This window comes from Cololabis saira, chromosome 4 (genome assembly GCF_033807715.1).
Source record: "Cololabis saira isolate AMF1-May2022 chromosome 4, fColSai1.1, whole genome shotgun sequence".
NCBI classification, from domain to species: Eukaryota; Metazoa; Chordata; class Actinopteri; order Beloniformes; family Belonidae; genus Cololabis; species Cololabis saira.
The window spans coordinates 49,326,430-49,345,814 of NC_084590.1; the positions used below are offsets into that span (position 1 = coordinate 49,326,430).

Consider the following 19,385-nt stretch of genomic DNA (forward strand, 5'->3'; position numbering starts at 1 on the left):
GATTAGTTGGTGTTTGCGGCGGGACGTTGGTTGGATTAGTTGGTGTTGGGGGCGGGACGTTGGTTGGATTAGTTGGTGTTGGGACGTTGGTTGGATTAGTTGGTGTTGGGACGTTGGTTGGATTAGTTGGTGTTGGGACGTTGGCTGGATTAGTTTGTGTTGGGACGTTGGTTGGATTAGTTTGTGTTGGGACGTTGGTTGGATTAGTTTGTGTTGGGACGTTGGTTGGATTAGTTTGTGTTGGGACGTTGGTTGGATTAGTTTGTGTTGGGACGTTGGTTGGATTAGTTTGTGTTGGGACGTTGGTTGGATTAGTTGGTGTTGGTGGCGGGACGTTGGTTGGATTAGTTGGTGTTGGGACGTTGGTTGGATTAGTTTGTGTTGGGACGTTGGTTGGATTAGTTGGTGTCGGGACGTTGGTTGGATTAGTTGGTGTTGGGACGTTGGTTGGATTAGTTGGTGTTGAGACGTTGATTGGATTAGTTGGTGTTGGGACGTTGGTTGGATTAGTTGGTGTTGGGACGTTGGTTGGATTAGTTAGTGTTGAGACGTTGGTTGGATTAGTTGGTGTTGGGACGTTGGTTGGATTAGTTGGTGTTGGGACGTTGGTTGGATTAGTCGGTGTTGGGACGTTGGTTGGATTAGTTGGTGTTGGTGGTGGGACGTTGGTTGGATTAGTGAGTGTTGGGACGTTGGTTGGATTAGTTGGTGTTGGGACGTTGGTTGGATTAGTTGGTGTTGGGACGTTGGTTGGATTAGTTGGTGTTGGGACGTTGGTTGGATTAGTTGGTGTTGGGACGTTGGTTGGATTAGTTGGTGTTGGGACGTTGGTTGGATTAGTTGGTGTTGGGACATTGGTTGGATTAGTTGGTGTTGGGACGTTGGTTGGATTAGTTGGTGTTGGGACGTTGGTTGGATTAGTTGGTGTTGAGACGTTGGTTGGATTAGTTGGTGTTGGGACGTTGGTTGGATTAGTTGGTGTTGGGACGTTGGTTGGATTAGTTGGTGTTGGGACGTTGGTTGGATTAGTTGGTGTTGGGGGCGGGACGTTGGTTGGATTAGTTGGTGTTGGGACGTTGGTTGGATTAGTTGGTGTTGGGGGCGGGACGTTGGTTGGATTAGTTGGTGTTGGGACGTTGGTTGGATTAGTTGGTGGCGGGACGTTGGTTGGATTAGTTGGTGGCGGGACGTTGGTTGGAACGTTGGTTGGATTAGTTGGTGTTGGAACGTTGGTTGGATTAGTTGGTGGTGGGACGTTGGTTGGATTAGTTGGTGTTGGGACGTTGGTTGGATTAGTTGGTGTTGGGATGTTGGTTGGATTAGTTGGTGTTGGAACGTTGGTTGGATTAGTTGGTGTTGGTGGCGGGACGTTGGTTGGATTAGTTGGTGTTGGGACGTTGGTTGGATTAGTTGGTGGTGGGACGTTGGTGGGATTAGTTGGTGTTGGGACGTTGGTTGGATTAGTTGGTGTTGGGACGTTGGTTGGATTAGTTGGTGTTGGAACGTTGGTTGGATTAGTTGGTGTTGGGATGTTGGTTGGATTAGTTGGTGTTGGAACGTTGGTTGGATTAGTTGGTGTTGGAACGTTGGTTGGATTAGTTGGTGTTGGGACGTTGGTTGGATTAGTTGGTGTTGGGACGTTGGTTGGATTAGTTGGTGTTGGAACGTTGGTTGGATTAGTGAGTGTTGGGACGTTGGTTGGATTAGTGAGTGTTGGGACGTTGGTTGGATTAGTTGGTGTTTGTGACAGGACGTTGGTTGGATTAGTTGGTGTTGGCGGCGGGACGTTGGTTGGATTAGTTGGTGTTTGCAGCGTCGTACCGACGCCCCCCGGCCCGTCGTACCTTCAGCAGCGCTCCCTCGTCGCTGGTCGAGCCCTTCAGGCATTTCTTCAGCTTCCCCGTCTCCACGTTGTAAACCCTGAAACACACGGCTCCATTCACCGTCCGGTTCACACGTTCCTGACAGCTTTAAACGGTTTTCTCTGGTTCTACCTGACGTTCCGGTCCTGGCAGGCGATGGCCACGTGCGTCCTGGTCGGGTCCAGGTCCATGTCGTACAGAGTCGTCTTCTCCACCACGTGGTGGCTCCGGGAGAACGACAAACCCTCCGCCGTCTGGACGTTAGTGGCGGTTAGTCAGAGATAAAAACAGAGGTGGACAGTGAGATCCAGAACTTTCTCTTCAGACCCAGAACTCAGACCCCATGTAGATATATAGATGTTTATTATCGATATACATATGTTAGATCTAGGTATGAGTAGGTATGAGAGAAAAAGCATTTGTTTCAGGTATACTGTAATTATTTTCGGTATAAAAATTGAATTTGGTGTTCAAAAAGTCTTTTTTCAAACTGGACTCTTGAAAAAGAGGGTCATCTTATAATCAGGGTCGTCTTATATACGGTATGGTATTGGTATGATAATGGGTTTAGAAGAACACCTGATTTGATGACATCTCAGTTCTGATAAAAACCAGGTTCCCGGTACCTGAACCCTCGATGTCTGATGTCAGAGAGATACATAAAACTGAACTACCAAACTTTTGGAGACAGAACTGGGATCAGGCATCGAGGGGTTCGGTGCTGACTGGAGTTCTCCGAGCCGGGTCTGACTGCTGTTCACCTTTACATTTCTACGACGGCGTTTGTGTTTGAGCTCTGACCTGCTCGGCTGACTGGAAGTAGATGCTCTTGTCGGCGCCGCAGCTCACCATCCGGACCTCCGGACTCACACCTGGAACAGGTAGCAGAACAGGTGACCCCGGTTCCTCTGACCCAGGAACCTCTTTAGGGACCGTTGACAAGAACCTTGGCAGGACTTCTGTTTCCTGTTTCAGATCACGAACCAGGGACGGCTCACGACACATCAGTGCAGGCTGAGAAAACATCCAACACCAGAACTGCTACGAGATGGAACATCAGGAAACCCCTCGCTCATAGGAACACAAAGCTTTTTCTGAACAATTTTATTTTGAACCAAAATTCAGGACTAAATTAATGAAACGTTGTGTTTCTGTAAAAGGTATCAGTTTATGGAACAATCTGGATACAGAAGCCAAAGAATGAAAATCAAACATTACATTTGCAATAACTTTGAGGTATTGCAAATGTCATTGGTGTCACTATGGCACTTTAAGGTGTCAATAACTTTGACCGGCGGCACTTTAAGGTGTTGCAATAGTCAAACCCAAACCCCAAACAATTAATGGTTTTTGAGGTACTTTAGAAAATAATTTCTAACCCAAATTAATACCTAGCGACGCGCTCAACGCCCCGAACTGGAATCATGCCGCGTTCCATTTACCTCGGAAATCGGAACTCGGAACTGGGAATGGCGTCACAGCCGAGTTATCAGCGTTCCAGTTACAAAGTCGGAAAACAAATGGCAACGTCAACGAAAGCTTTTCTAGCACTTGCCTTGTCTGAATACAAGCAGCTTCTGGACAAATATGCGGTCCTACTGCAACTTTCAAAACACGGTGGATGAAGAGGAAACAGAAAGGAGCACAGCTCTCTTCTAACTGTTTACAGGTGGGGCAGCCACCTTGGAATGTTAACTCGGGTGTGGTGAAGATTCTTCGACTTATAGAGTAGGAAATCCCACTTCGAGGGGCGTTCCAGTTGAAAATTCCGACTCGGAACTTGGAAATTCCGAGGACAAATTGAACGCGGCATCAGTAAAGCTCTTCCGTCTGTCTACAAAGGCATTGCTATGGGACAATACAAAGGCATTGCCATTGGACAATACAAAGGCATTGCCATTGGACAGTGTCCACTGTCCCTTTCAGGCGTCCGGGAGTCACACTGGCAATACTTTTGACCAACGGTTCCTGACAATGGCAACAATTTGACCAACGGTTCCTGACAATGGCAATACTTTTGACCAACGGTTCCTGACAATGGCAACACTTTTGACCAACGGTTCCTGACAATGGCAACACTTTTGACCAACGGTTCCTGACAATGGCAACAATTTGACCAACGGTTCCTGACAATGGCAACACTTTTGACCAATGGTTCCTGACAATGGCAACAATTTGACCAACGGTTCCTGACAATGGCAATACTTTTGACCAATGGTTCCTGACAATGGCAATACTTTTGACCAACGGTTCCTGAAAATGGCAATAATTTGGACCAACGGTTCCTGACAATGGCAATATTTCGAATCGGCAGCTTCCCTGGCGTGTCAGGGGGCGTTAACCTTGTACAGTACCGAGCAACCTTCATTCTCAACGCTCCTCACCTCCTGGTGTCGCGTTGATCCATCCAGAGTTTCAGAGAATCCAACAGAGACCAGCGGCCCTGAAACTCCCTGAACTAACGTGACGTTACCTGTGAACTTGACGGCGGTGACTGAGGCCGAGTGGTCGTTCAGCGTGTTCTCCAGGCTGTAGTCGTTCTCCAGGTTAAACACGTGGATTAATCGGTCCCTGCTGGCCGACGCCAACAACCGAACACCTGAAACCACAGGAAGCAGGAATGAGGACCACAAACCTGCACCTGGACCAACCAGGAACCTGGAACCAGGTCCTCTGGGCACATGAGACCAGAGTGGATCAACGTGGACCAACGTGGTCCAGAACCATTGATCATGTGACATTAGCGACTCCTAGCGTCTCACCTGAGGACGTGGGCGAGAACTCCAAACACGACACCTCCGAGTCGTGAGCTTCGATCTTCACGAGTTCATCCAGGAACTCCAGACCGAAGATCCTGAACACAGAAACACAGGAGCACAGAGGCCGTCAGCACCGGTACCGGGGAGCTAGCCCAGAGATAACCGGCTCGTGTTCAGAACCGGTTCTCAGTGTTTCAATTCTTTGGAATCATTTGCAAATTTTGTAAACGATTCCCTTAGGCACGTTTGGGTACCATAGGCACGTTGCGTAGCTTAGGCGAGTAACTTGCAATACTTTTCAAGTGGATGTTTCATCAAAGAGTTAGGTTTGCAGATTTTAAAAATGCATAGTTTGATTGGATTTGACTTGATTGTATTTGTCACTGGCCGACAGTTTTATTTTTGAGCGCTCAGTTCATATATCCTTTTAGAGTGGAGAATTTTTATTTCTAAAAGAAAATGGGAAATGGGAAAACGGGTAGTAGTTTACTGTAGTTGTTCTGTGTATTTATACAGTGTGAAGCGACGCTGGCTCAGCGTCTCTAGCTCAGCGTTTCTACCTCGGCGTCTCTAGCTCACGTCTCACCTGAGGTTCCCACAGCGGTCCCCGGTGGCCAGGTGCCGTCCGTCCGGACTGATGCCCAGCACCCGGATCCCTGCCTTCCCATCAGCCCCGGCGGCGGTGGTTTCCCCCTCGTTCTCCCCCACGTACAGGATCCGCAGCAGGTCCTGGAGCAGCAGAAACAGGAGCCGGTTAGCGCGCCGCGGTACCGGTTCCCGTCCCGGTTCCCTGTCGGCCGGCGGGTCCTACGTTGCTGTAGAGGTTCCTGGTCCCGGTGGTGCCGGTGGGGGGGTCGGTGGTCCAGACTCGGATGGTGCTGTCAGACGAGCAGGTGAGGAAGGAGGACGGAGGGAGGACGGCCCGGGTCGGGTCCGGCAGCTCCGGGTAAACCTGGAAACAAGGGAACAATGATGCTACCGGTGAATGTACTACTGAACGGTTTGTATTAATACTTCAGGACTCTGACGGGCAGCTCTGGTCATGTCAGCAGTACCTCAGGAAGTACTTTTAATACACCTTCCTCTTCAACGGTACCACTCCTAGCACGTGTTAGCTTGGCAGAATTTCAGACTCTCTAATTGTGGATCTGTGAGATTTCTGTTTGCATTTCTGCCATTACATTTAGTTTAGTTGGTCCCATCGTAGTATCTGGGTACTACGTGGACGATTTCTGGCAGTATTCCTGGTAGTATTTTTGGCAGTATTTCTGGTTGTAATTTCTGGCAGTATTTGTACCTGGAGGCTCCACACACAGCTACTGTGGTACAGAGCAGAGTACAGTATTTATGGTAGTATTTTAGTACCTGGAGACTCCACACACAGCTGCTGTGGTACAGAGCTGAGTACAGTATTTATGGTAGTATTTATGGTAGTATTTGTACCTCTAGACTCCACACACAGCTACTGTGGTACAGAGCTGAGTACAGTATTTATGGTAGTATTTTAGTACCTGGAGACTCCACACACAGCTACTGTGGTACAGAGCTTAGTACAGTATTTATGGTAGTATTTTAGTACCTGGAGACTCCACACACAGCTACTGTGGTACAGAGCTGAGTACATCTTCCCGGCGTTCCTCACGTCCGTGACGTCCCAGACGTAAACGCTGTGGTCGTTGTAGACGCAGGTCAGCCGGCGCTGGACGGGGTCAAAGGTCAAGGCCAGGGTGTCGGGGTGCTGCGTGCCGGGCGCCGCGGCGGCTAGCGGGTCGCTATGGAAACAGAGAGTGAGTGACAGGGCGGCTAGCGGGTCGCTATGGAAACAGAGAGGAACAAGTGATCGGCTGCCGGAAATGGCGACTCAACGCAAACGAGTGAAAATATTTATTTTATAAATAAATATATAAAAAAAAAAAAAAAAAAAAAAAAAAAAAAATATATATATATATATATATATATATATATATATATATATATATATATATATATATATATATATACACACATTTAAAAAAAAAGTAAAATAATGTAAAATATAATAAATATAATAAAATATATATTTTTATACAACAATATAAAATAAAAAATTATATATATATTTTTTTTTTGTGAATATTCTCCATTGTGGCGGCTAGCAGGTTGTTATGGAAAAAGAGAGTGAGTAACAGGAGGGTTACCGCGGTTCACCATGGCAACGCATCGTAACAGGAAGTGATCGGTAGCTACGGAAAGAGCGACTCAACGCAAACGAGTGAAAATATTTATTTTATAAATAAAAATGAAAAAAAAAATATATATATATATATATATATATACAAAATTTAAAAAATAATGTAAAATATACTAAATAATCTAATAATAAAATATATATTTTTATATTACAATATAAAATTTTTAAAAAAATATATTTTTTTGTGAATATTCTCCATTGTGGCGGCTAGCAGGTTGCTATGGAAACAGAGAGTGAGTAACAGGGCAGTTACCGCGGTTCACCATGGCAACGCATCGTAACAGGAAGTGATCGGTAGCTACTGAAAGAGCGACTCAACGCAGATGAATTTAGCAGGAAAACAAACGAATATAGACGTATATTTTTGCGTTGTGGCGGCGGCGGTCGCTGTGTAGTCCTACCCACTCTGGTGAGGTCTACGTACTATAGTAGTACTATTTCATTGTAGTATCCAGGTACTACATGGACGGTTCTCCAAACAAACAAATGTATATTTTAGTGTGGTGTCGTCGGCATGGCGGCGGCTACTCATACCTCTGCGTGAGGTCGACTCCCAGCCGGTGCGGCCGCTCCAGCGTGGTGATGAACTGCAGGTTGGACGGACTGAAGACCCGGACGAGACCGTTGGAGCAACCGCAGAAGATGAAGTCCTCGCTGACGGCCAGGCAGCTGGCCGACGCCGTCTGCAGGAGAGAGACGGGGAGAGGGTGAGACGCCGCCGGCAGGACCGGACCCTGGAGCAGCTTAAGGTGCTCCTTCGGGTGCTCCTTCAGGCTTGTTCAGGATGGTTACGCTTCCCTTGATGTGAAGCGTAACCATGGAAACCAAAACTATTCCTGTCCAGACTGTAAATATGTTTATTTCCACTAACCACTACGGTGCAACGATGAGTCGACAAATCCATTAAAATAGTCCATTTCTGGAAGTATTCTTGGAAGTATTTCTGGAAGTACTTCTGGAAGTATTTTTGGCAGTATTCTTGGTAGTATTTCTGGAAGTACTTCTGGAAGTATTCTTGGTAGTATTTACGGTAGTAGTTCTGGTAGTATTTCTGGAAAGAATTTCTGGTAGAATTCCTGGTAGTATTTCTGGAAGTATTCTTGGTAGTATTTCTGGATGTATTCTTGGTAGTATTCACGGTCGTAGTTCTGGTAGTATTCTTGGTAGTATTTCTAGGTATTATTTCTGGTAGTATTTCTGCTAGTATTCCTGTTGGTGTTTTTGGGTAGTATTTCTAGTAGTATTCTTGGTAGTATTCTTGGTAGTATTTCTGGTAGTATTCTTGGTAGTATTTCTGGTAGTATTCTTGGTAGTATTTCTGGTAGTATTTCTGGTAGTATTTCTGGTAGTATTCTTGGTAGTATTTCTGGTAGTATTCTTGGTAGTATTTCTGGTAGTATTCTAGGTAGTATTTCTGGTAGTATTTCAGGTAGTATTCTTGGTAGTATTTCAGGTAGTATTCTTGGTAGTATTTCTGGTAGTATTCTAGGTAGTATTTCTGGTAGTATTTCTGGTAGTATTTCTGGTAGTATTCTTGGTAGTATTCTTGGTAGTATTTCTGGTAGTATTCTTGGTAGTATTTCTGGTAGTATTTCTGGTAGTATTTCTGGTAGTATTTCTGGTAGTATTCTTGGTAGTATTTCAGGTAGTATTTCTGGTAGTATCTCAGGTAGTATTCTAGGTAGTATTTCTGGTAGTATTCTTGGTAGTATTCTTGGTAGTATTTCAGGTAGTATTTCTGGTAGTATTTCTGGTAGTATTTCTGGTTGTATTTCTGGTAGTATTTCTGGTAGTATTTCTGGTTGTATTTCTGGTAGTATTTCTGGTAGTATTCTTGGTAGTATTTCAGGTAGTATTCTTGGTAGTATCTCAGGTAGTATTCTTGGTAGTATTTCTGGTAGTATTCTTGGTAGTATTTCTGGTAGTATTTCAGGTAGTATTTCTGGTAGTATTCTTGGTAGTATTTCTGGTAGTATTCTTGGTATTATTTCAGGTAGTATTTCTGGTAGTATTCTTGGTAGTATTTCTGGTAGTATTTCTGGTAGTATTCATGGTAGTATTTCTGGTAGTATTCTTGGTAGTATTTCTGGTAGTATTTCTGGTAGTATTCATGGTAGTATTTCTGGTAGTATTCTTGGTAGTATTTCAGGTAGTATTCTTGGTAGTATTTCTGGTAGTATTTCAGGTAGTATTCTTGGTAGTATTTCTGGTAGTATTCTTGGTAGTATTTCTGGTAGTATTCTTGGTAGTATTCTTGGTAGTATTTCAGGTAGTATTTCAGGTAGTATTTCTGGTAGTATTCTTGGTAGTATTTATGGTAGTATTCCTGGTAGTATTCCTGGTAGTATTCTTGGTAGTATTCTTGGTAGTATTTCAGGTAGTATTCTTGGTAGTATTTCTGGTAGTATTCTAGGTAGTATTTCTGGTAGTATTCTTGGTAGTATTTCAGGTAGTATTCTTGGTAGTATTTCTGGTAGTATTCTTGGTAGTATTTCTGGTAGTATTTCAGGTAGTATTCTTGGTAGTATTTCAGGTAGTATTTCTGGTAGTATTCTTGGTAGTATTTATGGTAGTATTCCTGGTAGTATTCTTGGTAGTATTCTTGGTAGTATTTCAGGTAGTATTCTTGGTAGTATTTCTGGTAGTATTCCAGGTAGTATTTCTGTTAGTATTCTTGGTAGTATTCTTGGTAGTATTTCTGGTAGTATTCTAGGTAGTATTTCTGTTAGTATTCTTGGTAGTATTCTTGGTAGTATTTCTGGTACTATTCTTGGTAGTATTTCTGGTAGTATTCTTGGTAGTATTTCTGGTAGTATTCTTGGTAGTATTTCTGGTAGTATTCATGGTAGTAATTCTGGTAGTATTTCTGGTATTATTCTTGGTAGTATTTCTGGTAGTATTCTTGGTAGTATTTCAGGTAGTATTCTTGGTAGTATTTCTGGTAGTATTCTTGGTAGTATTTCTGGTAGTATTCTAGGTAGTATTTCTGGTAGTATTTCAGGTAGTATTCTAGGTAGTATTTCTGGTAGTATTCTTGGTAGTATTTCTGGCAGTATTTACGGTAGTAGTTCTGGTAGTATTTCTGGCAGTATTCTTGGTAGTATTTCTGGTAGTATTTCAGGTAGTATTTCAGGTAGTATTTCTGGTAGTATTCTTGGTAGTATTTCAGGTAGTATTCTTGGTAGTATTTCTGGTAGTATTTCAGGTAGTATTTCAGGTAGTATTTCAGGTAGTATTCTTGGTAGTATTTCAGGTAGTATTCTTGGTAGTATTTCTGGTAGTATTCTTGGTAGTATTTTTGGTAGTATTCTTGGTAGTATTTCTGGTAGTATTCTTGGTAGTATTTCAGGTAGTATTTCTGGTAGTATTCTTGGTAGTATTTCTGGTAGTATTCTTGGTAGTATTTCAGGTAGTATTCTTGGTAGTATTTCTGGTAGTATTCTTGGTAGTATTCTTGGTAGTATTTCTGGTAGTATTCTTGGTAGTATTTCTGGTAGTATTCCTGGTAGTATTCTTGGTAGTATTTCAGGTAGTATTTCCGGTAGCATTCTTGGTAGTATTTCTGGTAGTATTCCAGGTAGTATTCTTGGTAGTATTTCTGGTAGTATTCTAGGTAGTATTTCTGTTAGTATTCTTGGTAGTATTCTTGGTAGTATTTCAGGTAGTATTCTTGGTAGTATTTCTGGTAGTATTCTTGGTAGTATTCTTTGTAGTATTTCTGGTAGTATTCTTGGTAGTATTTCTGGTAGTATTCTTGGTAGTATTTCTGGTAGTATTTCTGGTAGTATTTCTGGTAGTATTCTTGGTAGTATTCTTGGTAGTATTCTTGGTAGTATTTCTGGTAGTATTCTTGGTAGTATTTCTGGTAGTATTCTTGGTAGTATTTCTGGTAGTATTCTTGGTAGTATTTCTGGTAGTATTCTTGGTAGTATTTATGGTAGTATTTCTGGTAGTATTCTTGGTAGTATTCTTGGTAGTATTTCAGGTAGTATTCTTGGTAGTATTTCAGGTAGTATTCTTGGTAGTATTTCTGGTAGTATTCTTGGTAGTATTTCTGGTAGTATTCTTGGTAGTATTCTTGGTAGTATTTCAGGTAGTATTCTTGGTAGTATTTCTGGTAGTATTCTTGGTAGTATTTATGGTAGTATTTCTGGTAGTATTCTTGGTAGTATTTCTGGTAGTATTCTTGGTAGTATTTCTGGTAGTATTCTTGGTAGTATTTATGGTAGTATTTCTGGTAGTATTCTTGGTAGTATTTATGGTAGTATTTCTGGTAGTATTCTTGGTAGTATTTCTGGTAGTATTCTTGGTAGTATTTCAGGTAGTATTCCTGGTAGTATTTCTGGTAGTATTCTAGGTAGTATTTCAGGTAGTATTCTTGGTAGTATTTCTGGCAGTATTTACGGTAGTAGTTCTGGTAGTATTTCTGGCAGTATTCTTGGAAGTATTCCTGTTAGTATCTTTGGGCAGTATTTCTAGAGGTGTTCCTGTTAGTATTTCTAGGTATTATTTCTAGGTATTATTTCCTCCTCCAGGTCCTCACCTTCACCTCCACCCAGGCCTCCAGGTTGCGGCTGCGTCCGAACTGACAGAGCAGGCCGGCGTTGGTGATGCAGTAGGTGTTAGCCGCCGCGAGGCCCCGCCCACACGCTACGCCGCTGAACACGCTGTTCTTCTGGTCGTCCAGGAGACCCGAGCGGCCAATCAGGGGCACCGTGCTGTTCACCTGGGGGGGGGGGGGTACAGACTGGTTACCACGGAGACCAGAGGAACCGGCCGTTACCACGGAGACCGGAGGAACCGGCCGTTACCACGGGGACCGGAGGAACCGGAGGAACCGGCGGTTACCACGGGGACCGGAGGAACCGGCGGTTAGGGTCGCCACCTTTCAGAAAATAGAAATAAGCGACACCCCCCGATTTTCAGCAGCGCAGGCGCCAAAAAACGGGACATCCACAAAACTTCTAAACTGCATAGAAATGTGTTTATTTTATATGAAAAAACAAAATGCTTTAAAGTTTAAACTGCTTTAATAGCGTTGTACTAGCATGACTGTACAGACAGACAACCATTTTTAATTAAGTAACAATTCCGTATTTCAAGGGACGGATGGCAACGCTAGGACACAGACTGGCCGTTACCACGGAGACCGGAGGACCGACGGATATCTGACATCAGGTGGGTGCTTGCCTCTCTTTGCAATATATATATTAATAATTCTCTTAATTATTCTCGGCATTATCATATTATATAGATATATTATTACATTATTATTTTATAAAATATATATTTTATTTTTAAATTAATATTCTTAATTTACTTATCCACACACACACACACACACACACACACACACACACACACACACACACACACACACACACACACACACACACACACACACACACACACACACACACACACACACACACACACACACACACACACACACACACACACACACACACACACACACACACACACACACACACACACACACACACACACACACACACAAAAATAAAGGTGTGTGTTTACCCGTCTCTCCCGGGACGCGTCCAGGTACCAGAACTTGACGTGTCGGTGTCCGGCCGTGACGAAGTAGCTGTCGTCCTGGGAGAAGGACACGGACGAGACCCGGCTGGACACCTTGTTGGTGGCGATGACGGAACCTTTCTGCTCGGAGAGACGAAGAGACCGGGTCATTGTTGCCGGGGCAACGCCCCGCTAGCGTGTGTGTGTGTGTGTGTGCGCGTGCTCACCCTCCAGTCCCACACGCTGACCGTCATGTCGTGCTGGTAGCCCACGGAGACGATGTAGCAGCCGCTGGAGGAGAACGCCACGCAGGAGACGCCGTACTTGTGTGACTGGAGCTCGGCTACCGGACCCCCACGCAGCTCCCAGACCCGCACGCAGGGCTGGTGGCCGCTCTGACAGACACACACATGGTCACACATGGTCACACATGGACACACATGGTCACACATGGTCACACATGGTCACACATGGTCACACATGGACACACATGGACACACATGGTCACACATGGACACACATGGACACACATGGTCACACATGGTCACACATGGTCACACATGGACACACATGGACACACATGGTCACACATGGACACACATGGACACACATGGACACACATGGACACACATGGACACACATGGACACACATGGACACACATGGACACACATGGACACACATGGACACACATGGACACACATGGTCACACATGGTCACACATGGACACACATGGTCACACATGGTCACACACACGCAGGGCTGGTGGCTGCTCTGACAGACACACACATGGTCACACATGGACACACATGGACACAAACACGCACACAAACACGCACACGGACACAGACACACACATGGTCACACATGGACACACATGGACACAAACACGCACACAAACACGCACACGGACACAAACACGCACATGGATACAAACACGCACACAAACACGCACACGGACACAAACACGCACATGGACACAAACACGCACACAAACACGCACACGGACACAAACACGCACACAAACACGCACACGGACACAAACACGGACACGGACACAAACACACACACAAACACGCACACGGACACAAACACGGACACAAACACGCACACGGACACAAACACGCACACAAACACGCACACACACACAAACACGCACACGGACACAAACACACACACGGACACAAACACGGACACAAACACGCACACGGACACGCACACGGACACGCACACGGACACAAACACGCACACGGACACAAACACGCACACAAACACGCACATGGACACAAACACGCACACAAACACGCACACGGACACAAACACGCACACGGACACAAACACGGACACGGACACAAACACGCACATGGACACAAACACGCACACAAACACGCACACAAACACAAACACGCACATGGACACAAACACGCACACAAACACGCACACAAACACAAACACGCACATGGACACAAACACGCACACAAACACACACACGGACACGCACACGGACACAAACACGCACATGGATACAAACACGCACACAAACACGCACACGGACACAAACACGCACATGGACACAAACACGCACATGGACACAAACACGCACATGGACACAAACACGCACACAAACACGCACACGGACACAAACACGGACACGGACACAAACACACACACAAACACGCACACGGACACAAACACGCACACGGACACAAACACGCACACGGACACAAACACGCACACGGACACAAACACGGACACAAACACGCACATGGACACAAACACGCACACGGACACAAACACGCACACAAACACGCACACGGACACAAACACGGACACAAACACGCACACAAACACGCACACAAACACGCACACAAACACGCACACGGACACAAACACGCACATGGACACAAACACGCACACGGACACAAACACGCACACGGACACAAACACGCACATGGACACAAACACGCACACGGACACAAACACGCACACAAACACGCACACGGACACAAACACGGACACAAACATGCACACGGACACAAACATGCACATGGACACAAACACGCACACAAACACGCACATGGACACAAACACGGACACAAACACGCACACAAACACGCACACAAACACGCACATGGACACAAACACGCACACAAACACGCACATGGACACAAACACGCACACAAACACGCACACGGACACAAACACGCACACAAACACGCACACAAACACGCACACAAACACGGACACAAACACGCACACAAACACGGACACAAACACGCACACAAACACGCACACAAACACGCACACAAACACGCACACAAACACGCACACAAACACGCACACAAACACGCACACAAACACGGACACAAACACGCACACGGACACAAACACGGACACAAACACGCACATGGACACAAACACGGACACAAACATGGACACAAACACGCACACAAACAGACACACAAACACGCACATGGACACAAACACGGACACAAACATGGACACAAACACGCACACAAACACGCACACAAACACGCACACAAACACGGACACGGACACACATGGACACACATGGACACATGTAACCAGACGGACTCACCTCGCCGGTGACCCGGCGTTGCCACGGTAACCAGACTCACCTCACCGGTGACCAGGTGTTTCCCGTCGTGAGAGAAGGCCAGAGCTGAGAACGGTTTCCTGGACGCGTTGACGATGTGACTCTGTTTGTTCTTCTTGGGGTCGAGCAGCACGATCACGCACCTGAAACCAGACGGGAGGTTCAAGGACGACGCTAGCACCTCCCAACAGCTAGCTCAGGCTAGCTCGGAGGAGGCGGGGCTTACCCTGCAGGGTAGGCGATGAGCCCGGAGTTGGGGTCAGAGGTCACGCCGCAGCTGCTCACGGTGCTGATGCCCAGGACTTTCTCCAGAGTCACCTGGAAACGGAAAACACACCGACCAACGGGCCGTCAGACGTCGGGTTGGCGGCACCGGCGGACTAGCTAGGACTAACTAGGACTAGCTAGGACTGTGACGGGAGGATGGGGGGGACTCGGAGGTAGCAGAGGAGGACTTTAAAGAGGACCAAGAGCAGAGACGGTCCACATTTACCATAAAACATTTTGACCGTATAGGAATGTAATTTTTGCCATTGACCCGGTCTTTGTACGTTTTGACCGTATAGAAACGTAATTCTTACCATTGTAAGAATGAGATGAACCTGCTGGATTTACTGCCCTTACTTTTTAACAACTGGTGCTTATTATTTTACCTCTTTTCTTATAATTGTATTTGTTATTTACTGTTTAATTGTGTCTTGCTGTTTTTAATGTTGATGTAAAGCACTTTGAATTACCTCGTGTTGAATTGTGCTGTACAAATAAACTTACCTTTTTTGCCAAAAAATGATATGACAAGCCCAGACAAACTATATTTAAATCAACCTTCTCTTATTTATTGCTAAATATCATAATCACTGTACTAAATGTGCTAGCCAACGTCCAAATATAATTGTTCTCAAAGCTATATTAATATCAGTGTTTCCTCTACATTCATTCATTAAATCATAGCCGCCACGCCTGAAAATTTTATTTTATTTAAAAAAAAAAAAAAAAAAAAAATTGTGCAAATGCACCATCGCCGCATTTCTCCACCTTCACAGCACAGCCTGTGTGATGATGAGCGCAACGGCGGGGGGAGGGGAGGGGAGGGAGGGAGTGGGGTGTTTGGGGGATCCTATTGGAGTTAACTACTCGCGAGGGGGATCATCTTGCAGCATGTATGCTGCTCAGCATCAATGGCCCACCTCTGGGAGAATTTCCCTACAACAGAGCCTTAGAGCTCTTCTTTAAAAAGCCAAGGAAAATTAAGTGCTCTGAGCCTGGGTGCAAACTTTTGCCGCGTTCCATTTACCTCGGAAATCGGAACTGGGAACTAGGAATGGCAGCCATCTTGGAATGGTAACTCGGGGGTGGTGAACAGCCCCCGAATCTCCCACTCAGAAGGCGCGCCGATTTTCCCCAGTGGCCAACCGCGGTACTGCAACCAAAAATCCCGTGGGGCCCAGAAAGCTTTTTTCCCATAGACCGCAATAGTAAAAGAGAAGCCTCTAAAACTGTTCACAGGAACCTCCAGCTGTAATCACCGGCAATTACTAATCTTTGTATTCTATATTTTTAAGTCATGGACTTTATATCCGTCAAAAATGTTTTATAACGGCCAGAAAAGTCAAAGAAAAGTTTCTTTCTGGGCCTGACGTCACAGCCGTGTCCGTGCATTCCACGGACGTATTATATTAATATATATTATGTAATTATATTATATTAATACATTAATAATATATGTAATACTATACATGTAATAATATACATTAATTAATATATTATATTAATACATATTATATTAATACTCGCGTCATTGCCCCGGGGCATGATGGGAGGCCCCAGAGCATCATGGGAGGTGACTCAACTGAGCATGCTCTATGAGCCCCTTAACGCGGAAGTAAACCCGGAAGTCAGAAATTTTTTCGGCGTATGCGCCGCTGAGCAAAATGCATTGAAATGAATGGGCGGCCATTTTCAATATCCCATCTAGTTCTATAATACATCCATGGTGGTGAAGCTTCTCCCACTTTCCCAGTAGGAAATCCCACTTCGAGGGGCGTTCCAGTTGAAAATTCCGACTGGGAACTGGGAAATTCCGACTTCCAAGGACAAATGGAACGCGGCATTGGTCATTGAGTCTACACAGCCTCATCTAGCTGATGTTTACATGTTATTTATTTAATGTTATTGTTTTTATTTATTTTTTACATTTTCAACTGGTTAGAGTTGAAGTTGAAGTAACATTTATTTTTTGTTCAGGGATTGTTCTTCAAAAGTTCAGGGATAAAAGCCAATAAATAGGTTTTGAAAGTTACATTTGCTGTCAAGTGGTTATTTGTGTACGCCGTACATTTACGCCGCCGCCACCCCCCCGGGAAGCATGCCCCCACTGCTGAAAAAATTCCTAGAGGAAACACTGAATATCATATTCAGACAGTCTTAAACAGCAGAAACCCCAAAGCAGTTAAAACCAGAAGCTTATGTGAAAAATATTTCCAGATTTATTTATTTTTTCCTCCTTAAACCTCAAGCCTTCTATTTTATTTTGAGATATAATTTACTGTCCTTAATTTGTAACTGCATTTTATCCTGAAGTTTTGTACCTTTTCTGTATATATTTATAAATAACAATAATTTAAAAAAAAAGTAAAAGTAAACGTGAAGGTGTGTCAACGTTTTTCCCTATGGAGAATTTCTAGTGCTAAAATTAAATAAATAACTACATAATTAATTAATTAAAATGGTAATTAAATATATCATTAATTAATTAAATGTGTAATTTATTAATTAAATACTGAAATAAATAATTAAATAGTGAAATAATTAAAAAAAAATTTTTTTACTTAAAATGAATTGTATTTTAATTAAATAATGACATATTTCCTTCTAATTTTTTTTCAATTTTTTTTCCCCCTTCCTCTTTATACCTCAAGCCTTCTATTTTATTTTGATATATAATTTACTGTCCTTAACCTGTAACTGCATTTTATCCTTTTCTGTATACATCTGTTAATAATAATTAAAAAACATTTAAAAAAAGGAAACGTGAAGGTGTGTTAACGTTTTTCCCTATGGAGGATTATAAATACATATATAATTAATTAATTAAAATGGGAATTAAATATATCATTAATTAATTAAATGTGTCATTAATTAATTAAATACTGAAATAATTAAATAGGGAAATAATTAAAAAATAATTTACTTAAAAATAATTTACATATTTATTTATTTTACTTTTTTCTTTCCTCCTTAAAATTCAAAACTTCTATTTTATGTTTATATATAAATTTACTGTCCTTAATTTGTAACTGCATTTTATCCTCAAGTTTTGTACCGTTTCTGTGTATAATAAAAAAATAAAATAATAACACAAAATAATTTAAAAAAAAAGTAAACGTGAAAGTGTGTTAATGTCTTTAGTATTAATTCACTAAACAAACGTGGTGTTTGTTGAAATGTCGCGAGGTCGCAGATTCCTCCGCGACACCGGTGTCATGTTTTGTTTTGTCTCCCGTCTACAGCCTGATTTACGGTTCCGCGTTAAATCGACGGCGTACGGAACGCGGCGAGGCGCACGTAGGTTGTGCGTTGGTGTGACGCGGAACCATAAATCAGCTTTACAGCGTTTAGTTAGCTTGTTGCTGGGAAAACTTTTGCTGCGTCGCTGGGAGTTTAGCCCATTTAGAGCCGAAAAAAACTCCCACAGTTTAAAGATTTATGTTAATACAGGTTTCCCTTGGGGAGAAAATCCAAAAAGTGCAACAAAAACACAGTAAAAAGTGATGTTTTATCCCGGAACGGAGAGCGGGGCGGAGCGGCGACGCTACCCGGCTGCCGGAGCTCCTCTTCGGCTGGCTCCTCCTGGCTGTCCGCCTCCTCCCCCCGGGGGCTCCGGGGGCTCCACAGTCCGCTCCCTCCGCCATGACACCGGGATTAGCTGCGGTTCTCCGGCTCCATCGACCGCTGGAGGGTTTTATTGGTTTTATTGGTTGTTTTTGTTGTTTAATGGTCGTCTAACTAACGGTGTCGACAGCTGGAGCCGCGGCTGAAACCTGACACCTCCGTGAGGCGGGACCCGGTTCAAACCGAGGCCCCGCCCACCGGCCCGGGCTCAGCCAATGAGAGGCCGAGGGGGCGGGGCCAGGGTAGAGGGGGCGGGGCTTGATGATCCTCGGTACCAGTTTATAAAACTAAACATCTGATTAAACTTTAATCACTATCATTTCATTTTATTTATTTTTTCATTTAATTGAATTTTTTCTATTCTTTTCTTTCTTTTTCTTTCTTTCTCTTCCATCCTTTCTTCCTTCTGTCATTTCTTTCTTTCTTCCATCCTTTCTTCCTTCAATCATTCATTTCTTTCTTTCTTTCTTTCTTTCTTTCTTTCTTTCTTTCT

The 19,385-nt window shown here is 43.9% G+C and overlaps 1 protein-coding gene across 1 annotated transcript in view; it reads right to left on the minus strand.

Moving 5' to 3' along the window:
* wdr62 (WD repeat domain 62) overlaps nucleotides 1–19,179 on the minus strand; it is a 40,217-nt gene extending 21,038 nt beyond the window's left edge. Inside the window, exons 1-15 of the mRNA XM_061720602.1 lie at nucleotides 18,817–19,179; nucleotides 15,228–15,319; nucleotides 15,024–15,144; nucleotides 12,614–12,781; nucleotides 12,390–12,527; nucleotides 11,395–11,577; nucleotides 7,386–7,534; nucleotides 6,201–6,393; nucleotides 5,433–5,573; nucleotides 5,208–5,350; nucleotides 4,625–4,716; nucleotides 4,336–4,461; nucleotides 2,664–2,734; nucleotides 1,995–2,116; nucleotides 1,845–1,920 (exon numbers count right to left, since the gene is read on the minus strand). Of these exons, the coding sequence (XP_061576586.1) occupies nucleotides 1,845–1,920; nucleotides 1,995–2,116; nucleotides 2,664–2,734; nucleotides 4,336–4,461; nucleotides 4,625–4,716; nucleotides 5,208–5,350; nucleotides 5,433–5,573; nucleotides 6,201–6,393; nucleotides 7,386–7,534; nucleotides 11,395–11,577; nucleotides 12,390–12,527; nucleotides 12,614–12,781; nucleotides 15,024–15,144; nucleotides 15,228–15,319; nucleotides 18,817–18,912 (1,911 nt within the window). The 5' untranslated portion in view covers nucleotides 18,913–19,179. The remainder of the gene's footprint in view (nucleotides 1–1,844; nucleotides 1,921–1,994; nucleotides 2,117–2,663; nucleotides 2,735–4,335; nucleotides 4,462–4,624; nucleotides 4,717–5,207; nucleotides 5,351–5,432; nucleotides 5,574–6,200; nucleotides 6,394–7,385; nucleotides 7,535–11,394; nucleotides 11,578–12,389; nucleotides 12,528–12,613; nucleotides 12,782–15,023; nucleotides 15,145–15,227; nucleotides 15,320–18,816) is intronic.
* Nucleotides 19,180–19,385: the final 206 nt, after the last annotated feature.